A 20,360-nucleotide genomic window follows, 5' to 3' on the forward strand; every position below is an offset into this window, starting at 1 on the left:
CATAGCTAGAGATGCAGCAGGTATAAGAATCACATTGACATGCTAGAGTTGGAAGCCCAGACCTCGTAGACACCCAATCTTCAACTACTGAGCATCATTGGTCTGTTGTTAATTCCTAGTCGTTTGGAACCCTGAGAAGGAGTAAAGGCAGGCACTTGCTGCATGAGTCTGTTGTTCCGAGTTTGACCCCTAAAGCCCCATGGTATGGGTTAACCAGCTTCTGAAAGTTGTCCTTCAACCTCATGTGTGCCCACTTCATCCACAAAAATAATGATAATACATTTTTTCTAAGAGATCTAGTCTCTCCTGATTTGTTATATCAGGCTAATGAAAACAAATGCCCAAAGAATCAGCTACCCATTAAGGCAGGAATGAGGTAAGAGCCATGCTAAGGACCATTTCCAGAGGCTCTTTGCTAGGGAGAGTAGTTCCTGTCGTCTACAGAAAAGGCCAGGGGAACAGTTCACCCATAGAAGTCCCTCCCAGCAAAAGAGAACGTGTCTGTGTCTACTTCTATGTTTACTAAAGACAAAGATATCACTGTGAGTGTTGACAGCTAGGGCGACTTTGTGCAAAGGTCAGAATGTGGTGGAAAATAGCCCCCAGAAGTACCTATAAGTCAACTTGGTTTGTTCCCCAGCTGTGACTGGAGGTTGGCCCTCCCCGGTGCCTGCCTGCCTTGGTTCAAGGCCTGCATGCAACTGCTAACCTCCCACCCCGACTCTATGCAGATATCCAAGTACAGGGTGTTTCTAAGCCTCACTGATTACCAAGCACAAGGGGCTGTCATTTATGAAAACTCACGAAGGATTTTAAAAATACTTATAGCTTCTAGGGACCGTCTTGTTTCCTGTTCAATTGAAATGATCACTTTCAATGAAGATTATTCCATGTCTACTCCCACCACGACACCACCAGGAAGGAGTCCTTGTTTCATTAGTCATTGGGTTAGCTCTATTAATGTAAACACCATGGTGATGGGTCATTTCTGAAGTAACCTCTCCTCCCAAGTGAGGAGCTGTAAGATAAGGTGAAGACAAGGGTTGGGGAAGAGAGTCAGAGACAGTGGTATTTAACCCAAAGTCTGCAGATGATGGTCTAGAGAACTGGTTCTGCAATGTTTGCAATGTGACAAAATTGTTGCAACCATTTTCTGATGGTCCCAAAGACCATCAGCAAACACAGATGTTTACATTATGATTTATGACGGTAGCAAAATTACAGCTATAATAAAGTAGCAACAAAAATAGTTTCATGATTGGGGCTCACCACAACATGGGGAACTGTGTTAAAGGGCAGCAGAATATGGAGGGCTGAGAACCATCACACTGGAGAATATAGTATATCGGGCAACTGACAAAATTATATGTCTCCTGATCATTGCATGGATTTTAGCTTCTGCGTCATTAAGATAGCATGAAATGGGGGAGGATCTAGGAGGAGTTTGGGGAAAAAAAAGAATATGATCAAAATATTTTGTATAAAAAAATCACAAAAAACACAGATCTTATTAAGATATAAATACAAACGCCCAATAAAAGCTTTTTTTTTTTCTAAATCAGATGATACCATGAAGAAATAATTAGAAAAGAAATCCTAAAAGTGGTAATTTATGCTATCACAGGGTGGGGGTGGGGTTCTTTCAAGGCATGAGTAGTCAATCTCTACGCCATCGTGGGGTTTCTTGCAAGACAATTGTAGTCGATCTATTGATAGCTCTAATTTTTTCAAAGTCACCTTTTACCCTTCTCAACATTCGGTTTACTTCTCAGCAGATACCTCTTCTTCCCTGCTGTGTATAAAGTTCTAATAAATCTCCCGTGATCAGACTTGGTCTTCTCCCCACGAAATGTTGCCGTAAATGGCAGACCAGGCTACAGGCTCTGTGACGCTTTCTGAGTTACTTTGAATGTGGGGCTGGCTGTAAATAAATCATAAACGCTCCACATGGTTCATAAATTATTCATTTTGCTTGTGCTTTCTATAGAACATGGTGCATCCAAATCAGATCCACTCGACCGTTATCTGGTTGGGGGAAGAGACTCAGATCACTCTAACAACTGGTTATTCAGCTCTGGAGAAGGATATTTTTTTTTAAATCATTTCCACATAAAGAAGTAGCAATCTTTCCTACACTCCAGTGACACAGAGAACATGAGGAGCTAAAAGAAACAGAGTCCTAATGTCATAGGGAAGCGTTAATGTCATGGGGGTGGTATTCCAATTGCTTTCTCCTCATGTACATTCTCAGTCTTCAGCCTCTCAGGTCAACACCTGGCTGTCTACTAGGGTCTACCCTCTTTCATAAAGAAAGGCAAGGCTGGACTCAACTTACTAGGAACCTCCCATCTCCAAAGTTACAGCCAGAACTTGGTTGTTTGAAGAGGACTCATCATTTTTCCCAAGGAAATAGGGAAGTGATTCCATCCCCAGGTTAGCTACAGAGGACCCTAAATGGAAGCCAAATGACACCCTGGAAAGTGGCCAGGTCCTCTCAGGCAGGGTTCAGTGTGGAGCAGGACAAGCTGCCCTGTGTTTCTGTCTTCCTCACTTATGCCCTAGTGTCTTGCCGACTGGTCCAGGGGTTGGAAGAGTGGGAGAAGAAGGGCGGAGTAGGATGGACGCCCATGTGGGGAGACAGTCATTTATTTCAGAGGCCTGTGCATTCAGACCTGTGTTTCATGTGTGTTTTGTGCATATGTTTTATTCCAAGGTATTCTATTCCATTATTTAAAGCAGTGGTTCTTTACCTTTCTAATGCTGTGACCCTTTAATACAGTTCCTCATATTGTAGCGATCGCCAACCATGAGGTTATTTCATTGCTATTTCATTATTGTAACTTTGCTACTGTTATGAATGGTAACGTAAAGATATGACACATAAGATACCAAAGGGGTCCTGACTCACAGGTTGAGAATGGTTGCTTTCTCCATTCCCACTCATAAATCTATAATTTAATAGTAATCTCCCCAGAGATACTCTTTACAGTAAAGGTCATGTCTTAGCCTTTTTGTGTAACTTGTCACCCAAGGCTTCATCTTCTCAGATTATAATCCTGAAGGCCCGCACTAGTCACTTCATAATTTTATTTATTATACAAGAGGAAACAGGGAGAAAATGGTTCTTAGCAACCCTTTGAGATGTGACTGAACCTCCACCTATCACTGAGCCAAGCACGGTTATAATTTGAGAAGACCACCCTTTCCTTGAGAGCTTCTCTTGTTATTGACCCCTGAATTGAAATCTATGCTCAAACTCCCTTTTAACAAACCTAACTCTGCTTCAGACTGGCTTCTTCAGAAATTCTTTTCTGCATCAAAATCAAGGATGTGCTTTACCGGAGATGAGAGGAGGTCCCTAAAGCACAAGAAAACTCCCCAGGTTGCTGGCGGCACTACTGGGCTGTGGTTTGCTGTATCACCAACACTGTGACAAAATATTCCCCAAAGATGTGGACCCGGTGACTTTTTTTCCCTCCAAGAAGTTTTTCCTTTCTCGCTTTTTACAGTTTTGCCACCTTTCAACAGTCTGTTCAAAGTTTAAATCCATCAGTGGGTCGAACCACTCACCAGGGCAGAGCCTCTCCCCAGTCCTTTCTAGAAACATCCTCACAGGAACACCCACAGTGCTTAGAGAACCTTCTGCGTGTTTCAGTCCAATCAAGATTAACCTGGTGTGTGTGTGTGTGTGTGTGTGTGTGTGTGTATGAAGAAACACTAGACCCAAGGCTCAGAGTTCTCCACAGTTGGGATTCTCAGCACACATTACTTGCGAAGAAGGAGAATTGACTCTGGCCAGAGAGGGATTTGGAGACACACTTGAGAGACAAATGGCAAAATTTTCCTGAAAATGGAAATTTAAGTTCTTCGGTTGACTGAGGAAAACTGTGATCTCAGTGAACAGGGAGTGGAATTACCCAATGTGGGCATTACGTATGTCACAGAATATAGTGAAGAGGTCTTCAAGAGAACAGGAGCGTGTCCTCCAGGGATCCACAAACACTCCTCGTAAGAAAAGGGCCAGCTCTTGGTCTTTTTCCATGAGAGAAGATGTTCTGCAACCCAGAGAGATGTTGAAATGGCACTGGCCAGATACCATTTTCTCCAAGTCCCAACACCCTTCTTTGCCTCTACCCTTTGCTCCAAATGTGCAGGAATCAGTGGAATCCAGGGGACAGAGAAGGAGGGGGTGGAAGAGCAGGTCCTCCCCCCCCCCCCAAAGGCAGGTTCTGAGCAAACACTCTTAATTAAGAGATGAAAAGTTTGCTCTTAAATCTGTCTGGATTGCCCAATAAGTATAACTAAATTTGTTTTAATATCCAGAGGTGGTGGGTGAAGCAAAGGATCTGCCCAACACAAAATCAAAAGTCAAGGGGAACGAGAAAGCAAGGGGTGGACCGAACAAAAAGGAGCGGTAGTGTAGACACTCTCTGAGTTCTGTATATATGAGTATTTTTAGTTTATAAATATTTATGAAGCCCATGGAATATTCAAGAAAGAAAGGTAGTCCCTCCTTACACACTGCCCCAAGGCATGATGGATCAAATCTCCCTTTAAGCATATATCTTCCCATGATTATTTTCAAATACCAAAAGTGGGAGGGGTCAAGATAACAGTGAAAATGACATTATAATGAACCCGTTATATATTATGACATTAATAATGAACAGACTCTTCATTAGCGCAAATGTAGTAACTGAGAAATCTCCGGGGCCTGGGTTTCATTCATAGCAGGAGGATCCTAAACACAGCGTCAGTAATATTTAACCACAGGGCCATTCTTAGCATCAGGAGGCAGCTACCAGAGCACAGCTGCAGTTTCCTTGGTTACCCGTTACGTAACCACTTACCTCACAGGCCAAGATGGTGCCGCGTATCCCTCAGCCTGACGCCTTCCACGCTGAACCAAATTAGCAAAATCGTTTTCTTATTAATGACTGAATAGCACCCAGTTGTTCACACACAGAACAGTTTCTCGGTCTCCTTGCCTGTCAGTCACACACAGATGCTGTGAAGAAGGCGTGGATCAACGTAGGAGGTGTGAGTTCCTTGCTTTCAGTCACATGCCCAAAACAGGAACGAGGAACCCATGGCTGCTTCTAGCTTTGCGGGAACCGTCCACACCATTTTTCTGAACAGATGCCTTGATTTCCTAATTCCTCAGTGTACAGACACACAGAGCTGCCTTTCTTCTTAATTTAGGCAGTCTGTCTTGCCGTGATGACCAGGCTTCCTTCAACCTGAAACCCTCTCACCACAGCCTCCCAAGTGTTCCAGGTGCCACCACACATGACCACAGGCCCCCTTCCTTCTTGTCCTCGCCCGCACTTCGAGAACCATCTTAGGCTTCTGTTGCTGTGATGAAACACCATGACCGAAAGCAAATGGGGCGGGGTGGGATTGATATAGTTTACACTTCCACATCGCTGTTCATTGTTGAAGGAAGTCCGGACAGGAACTCAAACAGGGCAGGGACCTAGAGGTTGGGGCTGCTACAGAGGCCATAGAGGGACAATGCTTATTGGCTTGCTCAGCCGGCTTTCTTACAGAACCCAGGAGCACCAGCCCAGGGATGGCGCCACCTACCACGGGCTGGGCCCTCCCACATCAGTGACTAATTAAGAAAATGCCCTACAGGCTTGCCTACTGCGTGCTCTTTCAGAGGCGTTTTCTTCATTGAGGCCCCTCCTCTTAGATGACGTTGGCTTGTGGCGTCGACATAAAACCTAGCCAGCATAAGTACCTTACCAGCATGCTTGCTGCCATTCTGCAGCAACAGCTCCCGTGATTCTGATGTGCATTTTCAGGATCCTGACTGATGTTCTTCCTAAGGAAGCTTCTACCGCTTCTTCATGTTTCTTCCCTCTTCTGAAAATCCAAATTTTAACCAATCGTCAGTTAAGATACAAAATTCATCTCCTGTAACCCTTCATGTTTCCAACTCGTATCGAGAATGTTTAAGGCAGTCTGTACATATTTAACATAAGACAACGTGTTATAGGTATTAGGGTCTTTGATGAAGGAAAACATTAGGTAGATAATATTATTGAAACAACCACCCCCTTTGGGTCCACCGAGAAGCTGGTCTATAAGACCTCTGTTAACACACTGGGTCCGTGGGTAGTTTAATGTTCCTCTTATGTACCTTTTAAGGATTTGTTTGCTTGCTCTGAAGTTTAATGTAGCGAGGAAGTTAAAACTAGGGCGGGAAGCGGAGACCTTTTGTGCGCTTGACTGAATACTCAATACTGTGTGAAGTCGGAAGCGGTTTATGTGGGCAGGTGCAGTCAGAGTCTACAGACGTCTACAGGTGACAGGGTTTTCTGCGGCTCTTTAATCACCCAAAGGGAGCGCGTGGGCCTTCATGGCTTGGATGAGAAGGAACGTTTCATCACAGGGTAGGGAGAAAGGACACTCCTATCGCCCCAGTTCCTTTTCCTTACAAAACGAACTACCTACATCTGAGCCTTTAATTATAGCCCTAAAGGGTAAACTCCAGAATGTCATGTGATTTAAGATGCCTTTTCTTCTCCGGCTTCATTTTTAGCCACCGCCACCTCCAGACTTCATTAGCAGAGCTGCCAAGAGAAGAAAATATCTCAGCTGGTGCCCCATTCACCAAGTTTGAGACCAAACCCTAAAAGTCATCTTGGTTCCACCCTTTCGTTTTCCTGGCTTTCCTTCCAAAGAGACCCAGGCACCAAGTCTAGAATTTCGACATTCTCTTTATAAATGCAAACCAGATTGTTGACACTTCTCTGCTTAAATTATAGATAGATAGATAGATAGATAGATGATATATGCATACATACATACATAGACAGATATAGATGATAGATAGATGATACAAGCATGCATACACACATGATAGATAGATGATAGATAGGTAGATGACAGATGACACATATATACATGGTAGATAGATGATAGATATATAGATATAGATAGATAGATGGATAAATAGATGATAGTTGATATGTAGATTTCTCCCTTTATTCTTTATGAGAAATCCTTATCCTTTCCTTTGAATAGATTTTCTTTAGGAAGTGCATCATGTTATCTATATGTAGAGATTCTCCCTCTCTCATACACAGAGAGAGAGAGAGAGAGAGAGAGAGAGAGAGAGAATTTGATTTGCCCATATTCTCTTTCACCAATAAGCAATGTGTAGAGTTCTACACAGGGCTTTTGTTTCTAACATTTATTTATTTATTTATTTATTTATTTATTTATTTATTTATTCATTTAGGTGTGTGTGTGTGTGTGTGTGTGTGTGTGTGTGTGTGTGTGTACATGGATATGCAATCAGAGAGCACCTTAAGGGAGTAGGCCGTTTCTCCCCACCAAGTGGCTCCCAAGAATTGAACTCAGGTTGCCAAGCTTAGTGACAGGCAGGTTGACCTGCTAAGCCACCTCACTGGCAGCATATCTCCTGATGAATGTATTACATTATGTGCCAACTGCTTGTTACTCTCCCCTAGCCAGACTAAGAACTCCATAGGGACAGAGTCTATGTCACAACTGTCTCTAACCCCCACCATGCAGCACACACGCTAAACTATATTAAGAGCTCAATGTTTGTCAAGTGAGTGAATGAGTTACAGGATGGATGAATTAAAATGTGGGACTTCTCCACGATGCCAGGCTACTGCCCCCTGCTGGTATGAGCGGCAAATGCATGGCAGGAGCAGAACATTGGCAGAGGGGTCAAGATACAGTGGAGAGTTAGCCCAGAGAAGAGCTTGAGGCAGCATCCCTGGATAACTTATTAAAATGACTCCCAGAAACCCAAAGCAGAGATGCTGAGGTCTTCAGAAACAACTGAGGGAGTGAGATTCAGGGGAGGGGTGCTCTTTTTTTTTGACATACTAATTCCAGTTTCCCCTCCCTCCTCTCTTCCTGCCCCCCCCCATGCCTATGGGGATGGGAACCTCTTTTTCAATATTTTTTAATTGATTTTATTGAGATCTACTTTTTTCTCTGCTCCTTTCCCTTCCTCTCCCCTCTTCTTCAGCCCTCTCCCATGCTCCCAATTTACTCAGGAGATCTTGTCTTTTTCTACTTTCCTTGTAGATTAGAACCATGTATGTCTCTCTCTTAGGGTCCTCATTGTTGTCTAGGTTCTCTGGGATTGTGATTTGTAGGCTGGTTTTCTTTGCTTTATGTTTTAAAACTGCTTATGAGTGAGTACATGTGATAATTGTCTTTCTGGGTCTGGGTTACCTCACTCAAAATAATGTTTTCTAGTTCCATCCATTTTCCTACAAAATTCAAGCTATTGTTATTTTTTTCTGCTGTGTAATACTCCATTGTATAAATGTACCACAGTTTTTAAAATCCATTCTTTGATCGAGGGGCATTTAGGTTGTTTCCAGGTTCTGGCTAGACAAAGCTGCTATGAACATAGTTGAGCACATGTCCTTGTGGCACGATTCAGCATCCTTTGGATATATACCCCAAAGTGGTATTATTGGGTCTTGAGGAAGGTTGTTTCCTAATTTTCTGAGAAATCACCACGCTGACATTCAAAGGGGTTTTACTAGCTTGCATTCCCACCAGCAATGCAGAAGTGTTCCCTTTTCCCCACAACCTCTCCAGCACAAGTTGTCATCAGTGTTTTTGATCTTGGCCACTCTTACAGGTGAAAGGTGGAATCTCAGAGTTGTTCTGATTTGCAGTCAGAGCTCTTAATTACCAAGCCATGTCTCCAGCTGCAAATTTATTCTTTATTTTAAATTTTATTCTTTTGATTTTCGGTTTTTCAAGATCTGGAGTTACTGGACGATTCCCAGAGAGCTGCTGATATTTAGTCTACATTGGAGCCCCTGAGAGGTAGTTCTAGCACCAGTGAAGGAATGCCCCAGCAGCAACGGATAGACGAACTTGCCAGGGAGAATGAGGACCAGCAGGTTAAAAAGCAAAAGCTTCCTTCTTCCATGTCATTTTGTGCGGCTGCCACCAGAAGATGTGGCCCAGGTTTAGGGTGGGTCTCTCCACTTCAAATGATCTAATCAAGAGACTCTCTCTTAAGGCTTTTGCCCAGCTCCTTGAATTTAGCTCACTCCAGATGCAGTCAAGTTAATAAGATCACCTATTATTCTAGCCAAGTGCTGTTCCCTTGAGCATTCTTGAGAAGGACATACACAATTGATATTGGCCTGGTATATAGGTAGAGGTTAAATTTTACCGTGACTTCACAGAGACTGGTTTTGTTTTGTTTGTTTAAAGGCACTCCATGTCTCTGAGTACAACAACTCTCGGGACCTCGTGACTTCCTGACGAACCTCTTGACCTCAAACAAACCAACAACTAAGGTTAGGATCCAACTTAGAGACCCACAGAACCCAGCCATAGCTTGTCTGTATTGATCTATCAAGTCCTCCCTGTCAAACCCAGGTTTTTGAACGGGGTCTTGAAGCTGAGGTTTTGACAGGGGAAGGTTCTGGCAGCAGGGTATAGAGGGTTGGAGCAGACAGGCCCAGAGCAAAGGGATTCAGCAAGTCTGATGCCCTTAGGGAGGTCATGATGTAAGCTAGCTTTTCACCCTATCCCAAAACATCTGACGTAAGTTTTTAAAGAGAAAAACTGGCTTGACACCCAGTCTTGGAAATTCTCATCTATAACGGAATCTAGATCTAGAAGGAAGCAGCAGATCATGGCAGAAGCACGGATAGGCACGGAAGGGATCCTCACACTCCAGGGAAGAAGGCAAGAGAGAGGTCAAGGTCAGGGAACACCCTCAGGAACCTGAAGATCTCCCTTGAGGAGCTAACTGTTAGGTAGATTCTAAAATCTCACTACCGCTTAAAAGTGCTTCTGATCCATGAGACTTGGAAAACATTTAAGATCTAAGCTATAACACCACAGGAAGGAGTCAGATGACAGAAAATTGATCTCAGTGGTCTCGCAGCCCGAGAGGAGCAAGGGCTTTTTCAGTGAACGCAGGTTGAGGGCCACATCTCAAAGGAGCAATGACAGGTCAAAACACAATCCTGTTTCCAGACTAACAAGATCAGAACAGGTCCAGCAGCCACAGTAGCCTAATTTAGCTTATTACGGTATCTGGAAGATTTAGGTTAGAAAACACGGCAAACTCCTGGTGCAGTCCTGGGTGCCTTTACAGGGCTAAAGAGATGTCTGAGCAGTGACCACACTGTCTCAGAGTTAAGAACACAGAAGGAAAGGGCTCTGTTACAAGATATTTGATCACACTGTGACCCCCGACATTGTGTTGTTTAAATAAAATCGACCATAGGTGAAGAGGCAGAGCAAGCAACCTATCACTCAAAGTATTGTAAGGGTAAGTTGGGAGGTAGGAAGAGAGAGAGAGAGACAAAGAGAGAGAGAGAGAGAGAGAGAAAGGGGGGGCACAGGAAGTAGAAGGGAGGGACATCCGCTTGGAGAACTTTTGCTTCAGACATCATAGGAGAGAACCCTCCTTTTCGGAGGACAGTGACAGTGGAGGAGGAAGGTCAGTCGCTGTTTCCTCTGCCTCTCTGAGCTAGCAGGTTTTCACCCCAGCATCTGACTCCCAGATCTTTATTGATAAAAATAATAAAAATAGAGACATAGTTAAAACAACATTTACCTCTTACTTGGAGGTGGCTGAGGCAGCAGCCGTCAGTCATGAAGGCTTTCCTGGCAGTGGCCTCAGCAGTAAGGTGGCGGCAGCTGCAGAAAAAGCAGTCAGTCGCTGAGGCAACAAGAGGGTCAGATGTACTTACTGTGCTCAGATAAAAAAATCAACAGGGCCCAGCAGAGGAAGTGGTGGTCACCGGATCAAACCAGAAAAGCATGTTATCAACACAAATGAAGATGGAAAGCAGACACCAACTCTCTGATTCTGATTCCGAGTGACAAGAAGTGAGGCTACCATGGGAATGAAGAAGAAAACTGAGGTAATACACACCATGAACGACTGAATCTCTGCTTCCCAGGACTTACCAGGAAGAGGTGCAGAAGCATCAGAAGCGCAACTGTAGCCAAGTGGCTATGCGGTACATCAAGGAAAACTCAGAGAGAATGGACACAGAGTGGCTTCATGCTCATGTCCTTGGTCATCTTTTAAAATCAAACACTGACAGCTGGAGGGAGGGGAGAGCATTCCTGCTTTTGTTTTGGACCCCATTAAACATTGGGCAGGAACAGTATCTCAGCTGGACAGAAAGCAGCAGCAAGGCTGAATTTTGCACCTGTACCAGATGTAGACTCAGATTCTTTTGGAACAAGAGAGAACATGGAAAATTCTGGAACAAGAGGGAACATGGAAAATTTTGGCCCGTTACGCAGACATTCTGTCATGGCAGGAGTCAACAGCAAAAGTTATCCACAGGGTCAGAATCCCACTTCCTCTCAGAGGAGCCATGAGTGTGAATTAATTGTATGAGACCTTGAGTTACCCTCTTACAGTCCTGGAAAATTTTAGGTCCATGTTTTCCAGCTCTGTCTCTGTGACTCTTTCATGATTCTTAAATGTACAAGAAAGATGCTTTTTCTTGTGGCATGGCTTTTAAATTTCATCTGTGTCTTCATTTCCAATGACCTTGTCTCTTACTCCCATGCAAGTGTAAGTTTGACTAGGAGTACTCATGGACCCTGGTACCATTGGTGGGGAGGGTGAAGGAAGACCTTCAGGGAGACAGGATAGAACACAGGTGATATGAAGAGGAAAAAGGTGTAATACGGAGGTTTAGGTAAGGACATGGCATAGTACAGCAGAGGGAAGCACAGGGAGAGGGATAAAACTAAGGATATTTGAAAAAGCCACACAGAAATCTACTATGTGTGTATATATACATATATGTAATATTTACATAAAATAGTTTATACTGGTCTCATAAGAGTCATGTGCATGTGTGTGTGTGAACTTAATTAGAGTTACCCTACACAGGCTTCCTCCCAGAAGTCATTGGCTGCCAACTGAAAAGCCCAGTGCCAGGTGTGGGATACCACCTTATGATTTGTTGGTTAGGGATATCACAGAGAATGCCCTCCCTCCCACCTCCCAGGATACTGTCATTGCTCTTGATTGCCCACCAGAGCTCAGTCGCTGAAAATGCCCCATACTTTGGTCACAGGACTCGGAGAGATCATCTTGGCACTAGACAGGAAGTTTTCTTCCCACTGTAGCTTTCACAGGCCTCGATGGTGCTATGTAGGCTTCTGGTGACAAAGTCATCAACCATCTACCCACCTGTGAACCCCGCGTTCACAGGAATGGCTAATGTAGCAAAATGTGCCCATGATGTAGTACGAATGTTATTGGGACGACCAAACTCTTTCTAATTAGATTGAAGACTCAGTATACAAGAGGAAACTCATGTCTGACACTACAAATCACTTTCTAATTAGATTTAAGACTCAGTATACAGGAGGAAACTCATGTCCGACACTACAAATCACCATGGTTGGTGAGGTAATGGTCGCTAAGGGTGAACCTAATACTACTTTTCTGGTAGCTGGACATAGTATCAAACTTTCTAAACGTGTGTCTCTCTACTTACAGATTAATGAAGCTCTCAGATCTCACCAGATGAGCTTCTTTGTGTAGTGGATGACAGTTAATAAAACTTCCAACTGATAAGGGCACAGAGAATAAGTCAGTAGAGGCCTGAGAGACTAATGGAACATCTGTATTACCACCCTGTCCCAAGGCTCAGTGGGAGACATTTTGGTGAAGGGATAGAGGAAGATTGTAAGAGTCAAAGATTTTTAAAAAGCTAGAAGGGAGCTGAGTCTTCTGGACATGGCATTTCTGTTGCTGTGAGTGCCTGCCATGAGACCTGTATAAGATCAAGCCAAACAACGTCCTATCATGGACGGAGAGGGGCTCACAAGTTCCTACTCTTAACGGAGGAGATGATAGCATTGAAGGTTTCTAGAGGAGGGTCAGTTTTCTTTAAGGGTATGCCTGATAGGCCAATCTATGCTCTAGGGGATGTATATAAGGTCAGCAGAAATTTAGCTCAGCGAGTTGTTACAAAAAGAAAGGACACAGAGTTGGGAGAGGTTGGGGGGCTGACATGGGAGAAATTAGGGTGAAGAGTTGAGGGATAATTATGATGAAAGATGTATGTAAAACATAAGCTATCACGTCCTCTTCTGCCCCAAACCCTGCAGTAGTATGTCCCATGTGGGAGAATCAAACGCAACTAGTTGGCCACATTGGCATGAACACATTTCTGGTTCTTCCTGGCACCACTGCCTCCTATGTCCCAGTCCTGACTATTGTCATTGTTAGGACAAGATTGACCCTTGGTCTTCTTGCACCTCAGATATTCCTCCTCAAGATTCCCCACGAGTCTCTGCTATTTCTTAGGAAATGTTTTCTCTCTTCCCAATAGACAAAATGGCAGCCTTACCCAGGGGTGTCGGGGAGGCCATGAGTCCTGCAGAAGGGGAGTAGATTAGCACCAAAGTTATTCTTATGCAAGAACACCCTGATGCCGGGCGGTGGCGCAGGCCTTTAATCCCAGCACTCAGGAGGCAGAGGCAGGCGGATCTCTGGGAGTTCAAGGCCAGCCTGGTCTACAAGAGCTAATTCCGGGACAGGCACCAAAAGCTACAGAGAAACCCTGTCTCGAAAAACTAAAAAAAAAAAAAAAAAAGAACACCCTGTAGCTGGGCCTATCAATACCTAGTTAGAGGCTGAATTTCCTGGTCATGCTCTTGGCTAAGTGTGTCCACGTGATTGTAGGACTGATGCATGTACAGACAGTGATTTAGGGAGCAAGCACGACTTCGGGGGAGGTTGGAAGCAACGTTGTCTGTGCAAACTATGCCATTTTTGGTTTTGAATTATTTGACTATAACTGACCCAGAAACAAAATAAACCTTTCGAGCGCAGATCTGCTGCACACAGAGAGAAAGCCTGAAATAGTAATAAGGACCTTGCTGTAAGACATGCCAACTGTGTGGAGAAGAAAAGCTGAGACGCCCATGGCGGACCAGCGGGATGGTACAGTACAAAAGGATGCAGCCAAGAGAGAGACTATCCATCAGGTCTACCTGGCTTGGAATTTCTCCCCATTTGTGGAAAAGTGAGAATACCCTTCCCTGGCAGGCTACAAAGAGAAGAGCATGAGGAAGGGGGGCAGCCAGCTGTGCAGTTCATTTCCTTGGGGAATTTCCACGGTCCTCTGCTGGCTTCTCCCCAGCAGACACCAGCTCAATTTTGTCAGCATACCAGATGACTGTCTCAGGAGCTCAGTGAATCAAGCTGGTGGATGTGGCCAAGTTATTAAAAAAAAAAATTGTCCCAGGAACTAGGCTACAGCAAACCTATGTGGTCATAGGTTATCTTAGGGATAAAGCTATATGCCAAGTCAAGTCATATGCTTTGTCAGGAAGCATGAGATCATACCAGTAAGAATCAATGCCCTGAACTTCTTTCCAGGCTGTTCATGGCCCAGTTCTCCAAGAACAGACTGGGCCTCCTCTCTGACCACACCCATGTCCTAGGAGATCCTTGTTAGCTCCATAGTTTAGACATCACAGGGTGCTCACATTTCAAAGTTTTATCATTTTAGCCCAGACTTCTTTTCTTCTTTTCTGGATATACAACACATCTATCTATGTCTATCAAATGCATGGAGGATTGCTCCTGAAATAACACTAAGGACCCCGATTTAAAGAGATTCAATTTATGTGTGGAAGGATGGACTGTGGCCCTCTGGGAAATGAGCCCTTTCTCCCCCCAAGTTGCTTTTGCCCAGGTGTCCTAGCAACAGGAGTAATTCACCCACAAAAGGTTGAAAAAGTACAGTGAACACGAAATACTGCCAATTAACATCAACCGATGTTATTCACATATATACACATGAACATGAACACGCATGTTGGTGAACCATCTCAAAGCAAGCTGTAGACATACTATTTTTCCCCAGCTGCAATGTATATGTCTTATAAATAAGGTTCTTTCCCTACATCACTAGTTGTTTCTTGGGAAATGCAAATCAAATTATGTAATGCCTTTGCTAAAAAATTCTCCAAAGGTTTCCCTCCACACAGAATTAAGGAAGAGAGGAATTTAGGTAAAGCAGGTGTTAGGCATGTGGCGGCGCATGGGAAGGGCATGCATTGAAGGGTGGTGGGATCAGGGCACAGCAGGGAGCAAACACAGGGAGACAGGCATGTGCTGTGCATCTGCCTCCAGCTAAGCTGTGCCCACTGATGTGAAATCAGCAGCCAGCAGGACAGGAGGAAGACCCTGGGGGAACTTTGGGGATGACAGATTTTTGTCAGTCTTGATTATGACAGTTATAAAACTGAATTGCTTGTTTAAACTTACAGCAATATATAACAATGGAGCTTTGCTTGGTTACCATATGTAAACTATGTCTCAATAAACCAGGCATTTAAAAATACTCTTTTTGTGTTAGCCAGCTTGTCTTGATGTCATTTCTGGTTTTGTGATTAAATGCCCTGATATGAAGTAATACAATGAAAGGAAGGGGTTGTTTGGCTTACAACTCTGTGTCACAGTCTGTCATTCTGAGGAAGCCAAGAGGGAGCTCAGGCAGCAGGTCACACCATGTTCACACCTTGTTCACACTATGGATCAGAGAGGAATACTAGTTTAGTACAACTGCACTGAATCCTTACCAGAGTTCAGGAGACAGAAGAGGAAGAATACGTTTCCCATCTTTTTTGGTATTGACTTCCAGTGATGAAAGGTGAATTCACAACGTCGTCATTTTTGAACAGATAGTCAAAGGTGCAGATTTGGAAACTTTACTCTTCGTGTGCATGAAAAGGGCCACAGAGTACATGTGGGGCTTGGAGGGCAGTTTGGTGGAGTTGGTTCTCCCCCTCAAACTCAGGGTGCCAGGCTCAGGTGGCAGATGCGTTACCCACTGAACCATCTCCCCGGCCCCCAACCGTTTTCACCAGAAATGAACTAAATGACACACAAATGCTTTCAGAGAAACTTGGACTTTGCTTTACAACATTTTTTCCCACAGAAAAACTATTTTAAATAAAACATAACATTTTATATCATGGTGAGAAACAACTTCTTTCACACCGGGAGATGACATGACCGGGAAATACAGAAAGTTCAAGGAAATGAAGTGGAAAAAATATAGCAAAGGGAAATATACAGACACATTCCCTTAGACATAGGCTAACACAGACCTGAGATAGGTATATAACAGGAGAGAGACATTTTTAGCCAGGTTTTGTTCCCTAGAACGGTCTGAGACTCAATGTACTTAAAAACTGGATTGACTTGGAAGTCAGCCAGAAGTTTGTTTTAATTTTTAATCTGAGTTAAATAAATCTTTTTTCCTGGCATTTATTGTTTGTATCTGTGAATGTGTGTATAGGACACAGGACAATCCTAAGACTCGACACTTCTCTCCTTCCAGCCAGTGGGCCCTGGGCATTATAACCACAGGTCCTCAAGTTTGCCTTCTCCCTGGCCCCCGATTCAAAGTTTGAGCATCAAAAAACTTGGAGTGTTAAAGTTCATCTTCTGAATCTTCATCACTAGTTTTCTGAGGTTGTCTCTTAATATTGATTATTAAATCAATGGTTAGTATTTTCGCCAAACACTGCAGAACTGAAGTTAGTAACTGGTACTTCCCAGCTACTGGCTCCAGTCCCGACTGGCTACTTACCACGGGTTGACCGGTTTGCAGTGCGTGGAGAGAGCGAATGTACGTGTGTGGAAAGCTGGCCTTTCCCTTCTGAGGCTTGCAAAGGATTTTAGGGATGCCTAAAAGTGCACGAGCTATCAACGTACAGACCGTGGCTTCAGATGATTGCCGACACTGCTTGGCAAAGTTGAGAAGATAGTAATGCAACAAGATCTCGAAACTACCACCCACTGGCAGAACACAGCCCGCTGGTATAGTTGATGAACAATAACCCCAGGAAGTACATGCCTCCAGGGACTTGTATATCACCGGCAACGTGTACCCTTTCCCAGGATTATTTATGACCTGTACATTTTCATGAGAAATTTCTGTTCTAGTGTCTTCTGCTGTGGGGTTTCCAGTGGAATTATTCTCAATCGACAGTTCACAGCCATCAATCATCCAGTTTCTTTCTGCAGACAAGCACTTCCGTAGATCACCTGTTGGAGACACATCTGTCGGTGTCTCCTTCTGTGATGACCATGGCACCGGCATTTCTAATTCTGTATCGGAAGCCACCAGATTTGAATATACTTTTAAATACGCTTGAGTGTTTTCCAATTTATTTTTGTTCTTTACGGTTATGTCTTGATACTTACCCATTTCTGGTAGGTGATGACTCTCTCTGCTACTGTTAGACGCAAGAGGACGGGAGTCGCACTGGTCCTCGGTTTGTACAACGTAATTTAGGTCAAGGTCGGTAAACAAGTGCCGGAGCATCTTAAACGCTCCCTGCAAAGCACTCTCATGTTGTTGAACAAGACCCGGAACCGGTCCACAAAGGATCATGCTGTGTGGTATAAACCCACGTGTGCTCATCAAACCAAGATGAACATACCTTTTGGACCTAAGGATGAGGGGTTTACAAAATCTCACCGAAGTCGTATGCAAAATCTCACCCTGTGAAGTGACCCGTGGCGGAACACAAGGAGGAAGGCCGGCGATCCTCTGGATGAGAGAAACCTCTTGGGCCGATAAGCACTCCACCACGGATATGCTATGTAGTCTTGCGCAGTAAACAACCAGGTCTGGCTGCTTCACACTGGACAGGAGCAGTTTTATATTCTGACTTTGCAAATGTTTCATTACTGCCTCTGTCCTCTCCACGATCCAACACTGAGACGCCTGAAACTGCGCTTCCGAATTTAGCATCAACTCTGATTTGGACGATGACAACAGAGGCTGGAGGGCTTCTGTGACCATCACCATCCTAATGTCACCATCTGCTGGGCAATACACAGAGAAGTCTCGGTGAAGCACAAGGCCGTCCACGATTCTGGAAGCGGAAACAGGAAGGCCTGCGACACCAACATTCAGCTCGAAAAAACAGCTGTCCATCAACTCAAACACTTCGATCCCACTTTCACACGCCATGCTCTCGAGAACGTAGTCACACGTCAACTGTGAAATGAATCTGCAATTGTTTCGTCCCACTCGTCCACAAAAATATGCTTCTAGGAGTGACTCTAAAGAGCACCTGCGCAGTGTTCTTCCTTTAGCAGATGAAGAAAAGACAGACAAATAGTGCCTGCTTAAATACTGGTCCACAATACCGTCTAGTATTTGTGTCTGAAACGTTAGAAGAGCCTGGGAAACAGATTTCCACTGACTACAGTTTTTCCAGTGCCTTTCATGGGTTTGAATATTTTCAGGAGTGAATGGATCTTTTTCTCTGATTGCATCAAGTCCTCTGAGTAAATGGCAAAGAAAAATAACAAATGTTTTAGCACCATCTCCTGTTTTTTTAAGGTGACTGGAAACACACGCCACTATCATCCTGTATAGGGAGGGAAAAAAAAGTAACTCAGATTTTCTACGTTGGTGCCAAGTTAAAAGCTACAGACAGACATAAAGACTACCGGGTTTTTTTGACACACAGACTTATCTTTACTTTTAAATTTTTTTCTAAGCTACTTTGTTCTACCCTAAGAATCCAGGGACGGGAAAAGAGAAATGTTCTAGGTATCTGATGAGGTTTGGGGTCCAGGACAAGTCGTTTTGGACAGCACGCTAACCCGATGTCTGCACTGGTCTTATAAGATCGTTTTATCCCCCGGGTCCCGGCGGACGGCAGGTGGCGCGAGGTACCTGGCTAAGGGATGCTCTAAGTGCAGCGCCTCCAGGAGGCGGCCTCCATCCCGGCTAAGCAGCACCTCGCCGGTGGGCTTCGTACACAAGACTAGCCCGCCCTCGGGCCCCACGCAGCGGTTCGCGATGGCTTCGAGCACCTCAGCCACGCGCAGCGCCGCGGTCACGGACCCCGGGGACCCCATGGACCCAGGGTCCTGCGGACCGCTTCTGCGTAATTGAGGGCGGAAGAGCAGGACCGCTGGTGGGCGGGGCCGGAAGAGGCGGGGAGGAAGCCGGAAGTGCAGCCGCTGGGCTTGGCGGTGCAATGGAACCCACCCGTGGGGTGACCGTGGTGTCTCCTGACGCCACCCTGCACTCACCGCCCTGCTAGGTCTGCACTCCGCGGGTTCTGTCCCCGCCCCGGGTCCGTCTGTCTGCTCCTACAGGGCCCACACTCTTATCAACCGCTCTCCCTGACGTCACGCACATGGTTTTAGGATGCTGGATGGCCTCGGAGATTGGCCACCGCCGTTTATAGGCTGACTTCCGCTGGGGCGTGCGATCTTTCCTGCGTTCAGGGGTCTAAGAAACCCCGACTAGTTTAACACTTGTGCAGAAATGATAGACGTTTGCCCGTTATTCACATCGATGACCATTAGTACGATTCGACATAAATTAACCGTGTGCTGCATACAACCCCCAAGCAGACATGTTTCCTATTAAAACACAGGCTTCTGAGGTCCTTCCAGTCAATCATCCGTGACATTCAGAAAATAACTTCTGTGGTCCCTGGTTTCCTCATTTATATATATTAAAAATTTATGTATATTATATACACTAAAAAAATTCACAGTTTTGAGGTGGGTACAATAGGAAGTACTTTGTACAGTCTCTAACTCAGAGCAAGTAGAATCAAGAATTTGTCAATTTACTCACAACATTCTTAGGGTGGATCATCACTCCTGGCCTGTTATATCCACAAGAATGCAGAACAAATATGTCAATATTAGCAGGAAAGTGATCTAGATACACACTGATGTTTAACAGGTTTCCCCCTTACTCCTTATTCCCATGCAGAAAAATAAAACTGTAGGTTATCCTGTTATTTCTAGAAATTCTGAGGGGTAAGCTAGAAGGGGGAGAAAGGAGGAGGAAATGGGGTAAAACTTTCCTGAACTTATCTGAGGTTCAGGTGATCGGAGGGGAAAACATTTCAATGTTTAACGGTAATGCTTTTTTTTTTACCTGATTGTATTCATCACGTGATGTTATCTTAATATAGACTTAAGTAGTGGGTTATTTCAAACATTCAAATACTACAATCAAGGCTCTACTTGATTGAATGCACTGTGTAGACATGATTCAAAACACTTGCACCTTTCCAGAGACTGCTTTCACCATTATTGTGTGTGTAGTTCTTGGGGTCATTTAGAAACTCTGAACCTCATTTTTAATGTATGAACTATGTATAATATCCACTTATTTAACAAAGAATATAAAGTGCCAAGTAAAACATACATTAGGGATTCTGTTAAATCCCTGTCAAGCCTGTACCCATCTTTTGCACACACACCCCCCCAAAACAAAGCAAAATAAATAAAAAAGAGAATTTAGTTACTACATTATATCAGGAGTCATTGAATCACAGATTGC

The 20,360-nt window shown here is 44.3% G+C and overlaps 1 protein-coding gene across 1 annotated transcript; it reads right to left on the reverse strand.

Moving 5' to 3' along the window:
• Nucleotides 1-15,716: 15,716 nt before the first annotated feature.
• Bbs10 (Bardet-Biedl syndrome 10) lies at nucleotides 15,717-18,922 on the reverse strand. The gene is made up of 2 exons (XM_041672575.1): nucleotides 18,726-18,922; nucleotides 15,717-18,414 (listed from the first exon to the last, which is right to left on the reverse strand). Exons 1-2 carry the CDS (start codon nucleotides 18,908-18,910, stop codon nucleotides 16,461-16,463), a joined length of 2,139 nt encoding a protein of 712 aa, XP_041528509.1. The 5' UTR covers nucleotides 18,911-18,922; the 3' UTR covers nucleotides 15,717-16,460.
• Nucleotides 18,923-20,360: the final 1,438 nt, after the last annotated feature.

This window comes from Microtus oregoni, unplaced genomic scaffold (assembly GCF_018167655.1).
Source record: "Microtus oregoni isolate MIOR12 unplaced genomic scaffold, Mior012 000001F_ref0000356, whole genome shotgun sequence".
Lineage (NCBI taxonomy): Eukaryota > Metazoa > Chordata > Mammalia > Rodentia > Cricetidae > Microtus > Microtus oregoni.

Excerpts from the sequence above, each read along its gene's own strand:
- Bbs10 (XM_041672575.1), bottom strand. The coding sequence starts at position 18,910 with ATGGGGTCCCCGGGGTCCGTGACCGCGGCGCTGCGCGTGGCTGAGGTG. Across the intron at positions 18,415-18,725 it reads TTAGAGCATCCCTTAGCCAG|GATGATAGTGGCGTGTGTTT; the intron begins GTACCTCGCGCC and ends CTCCCTATACAG.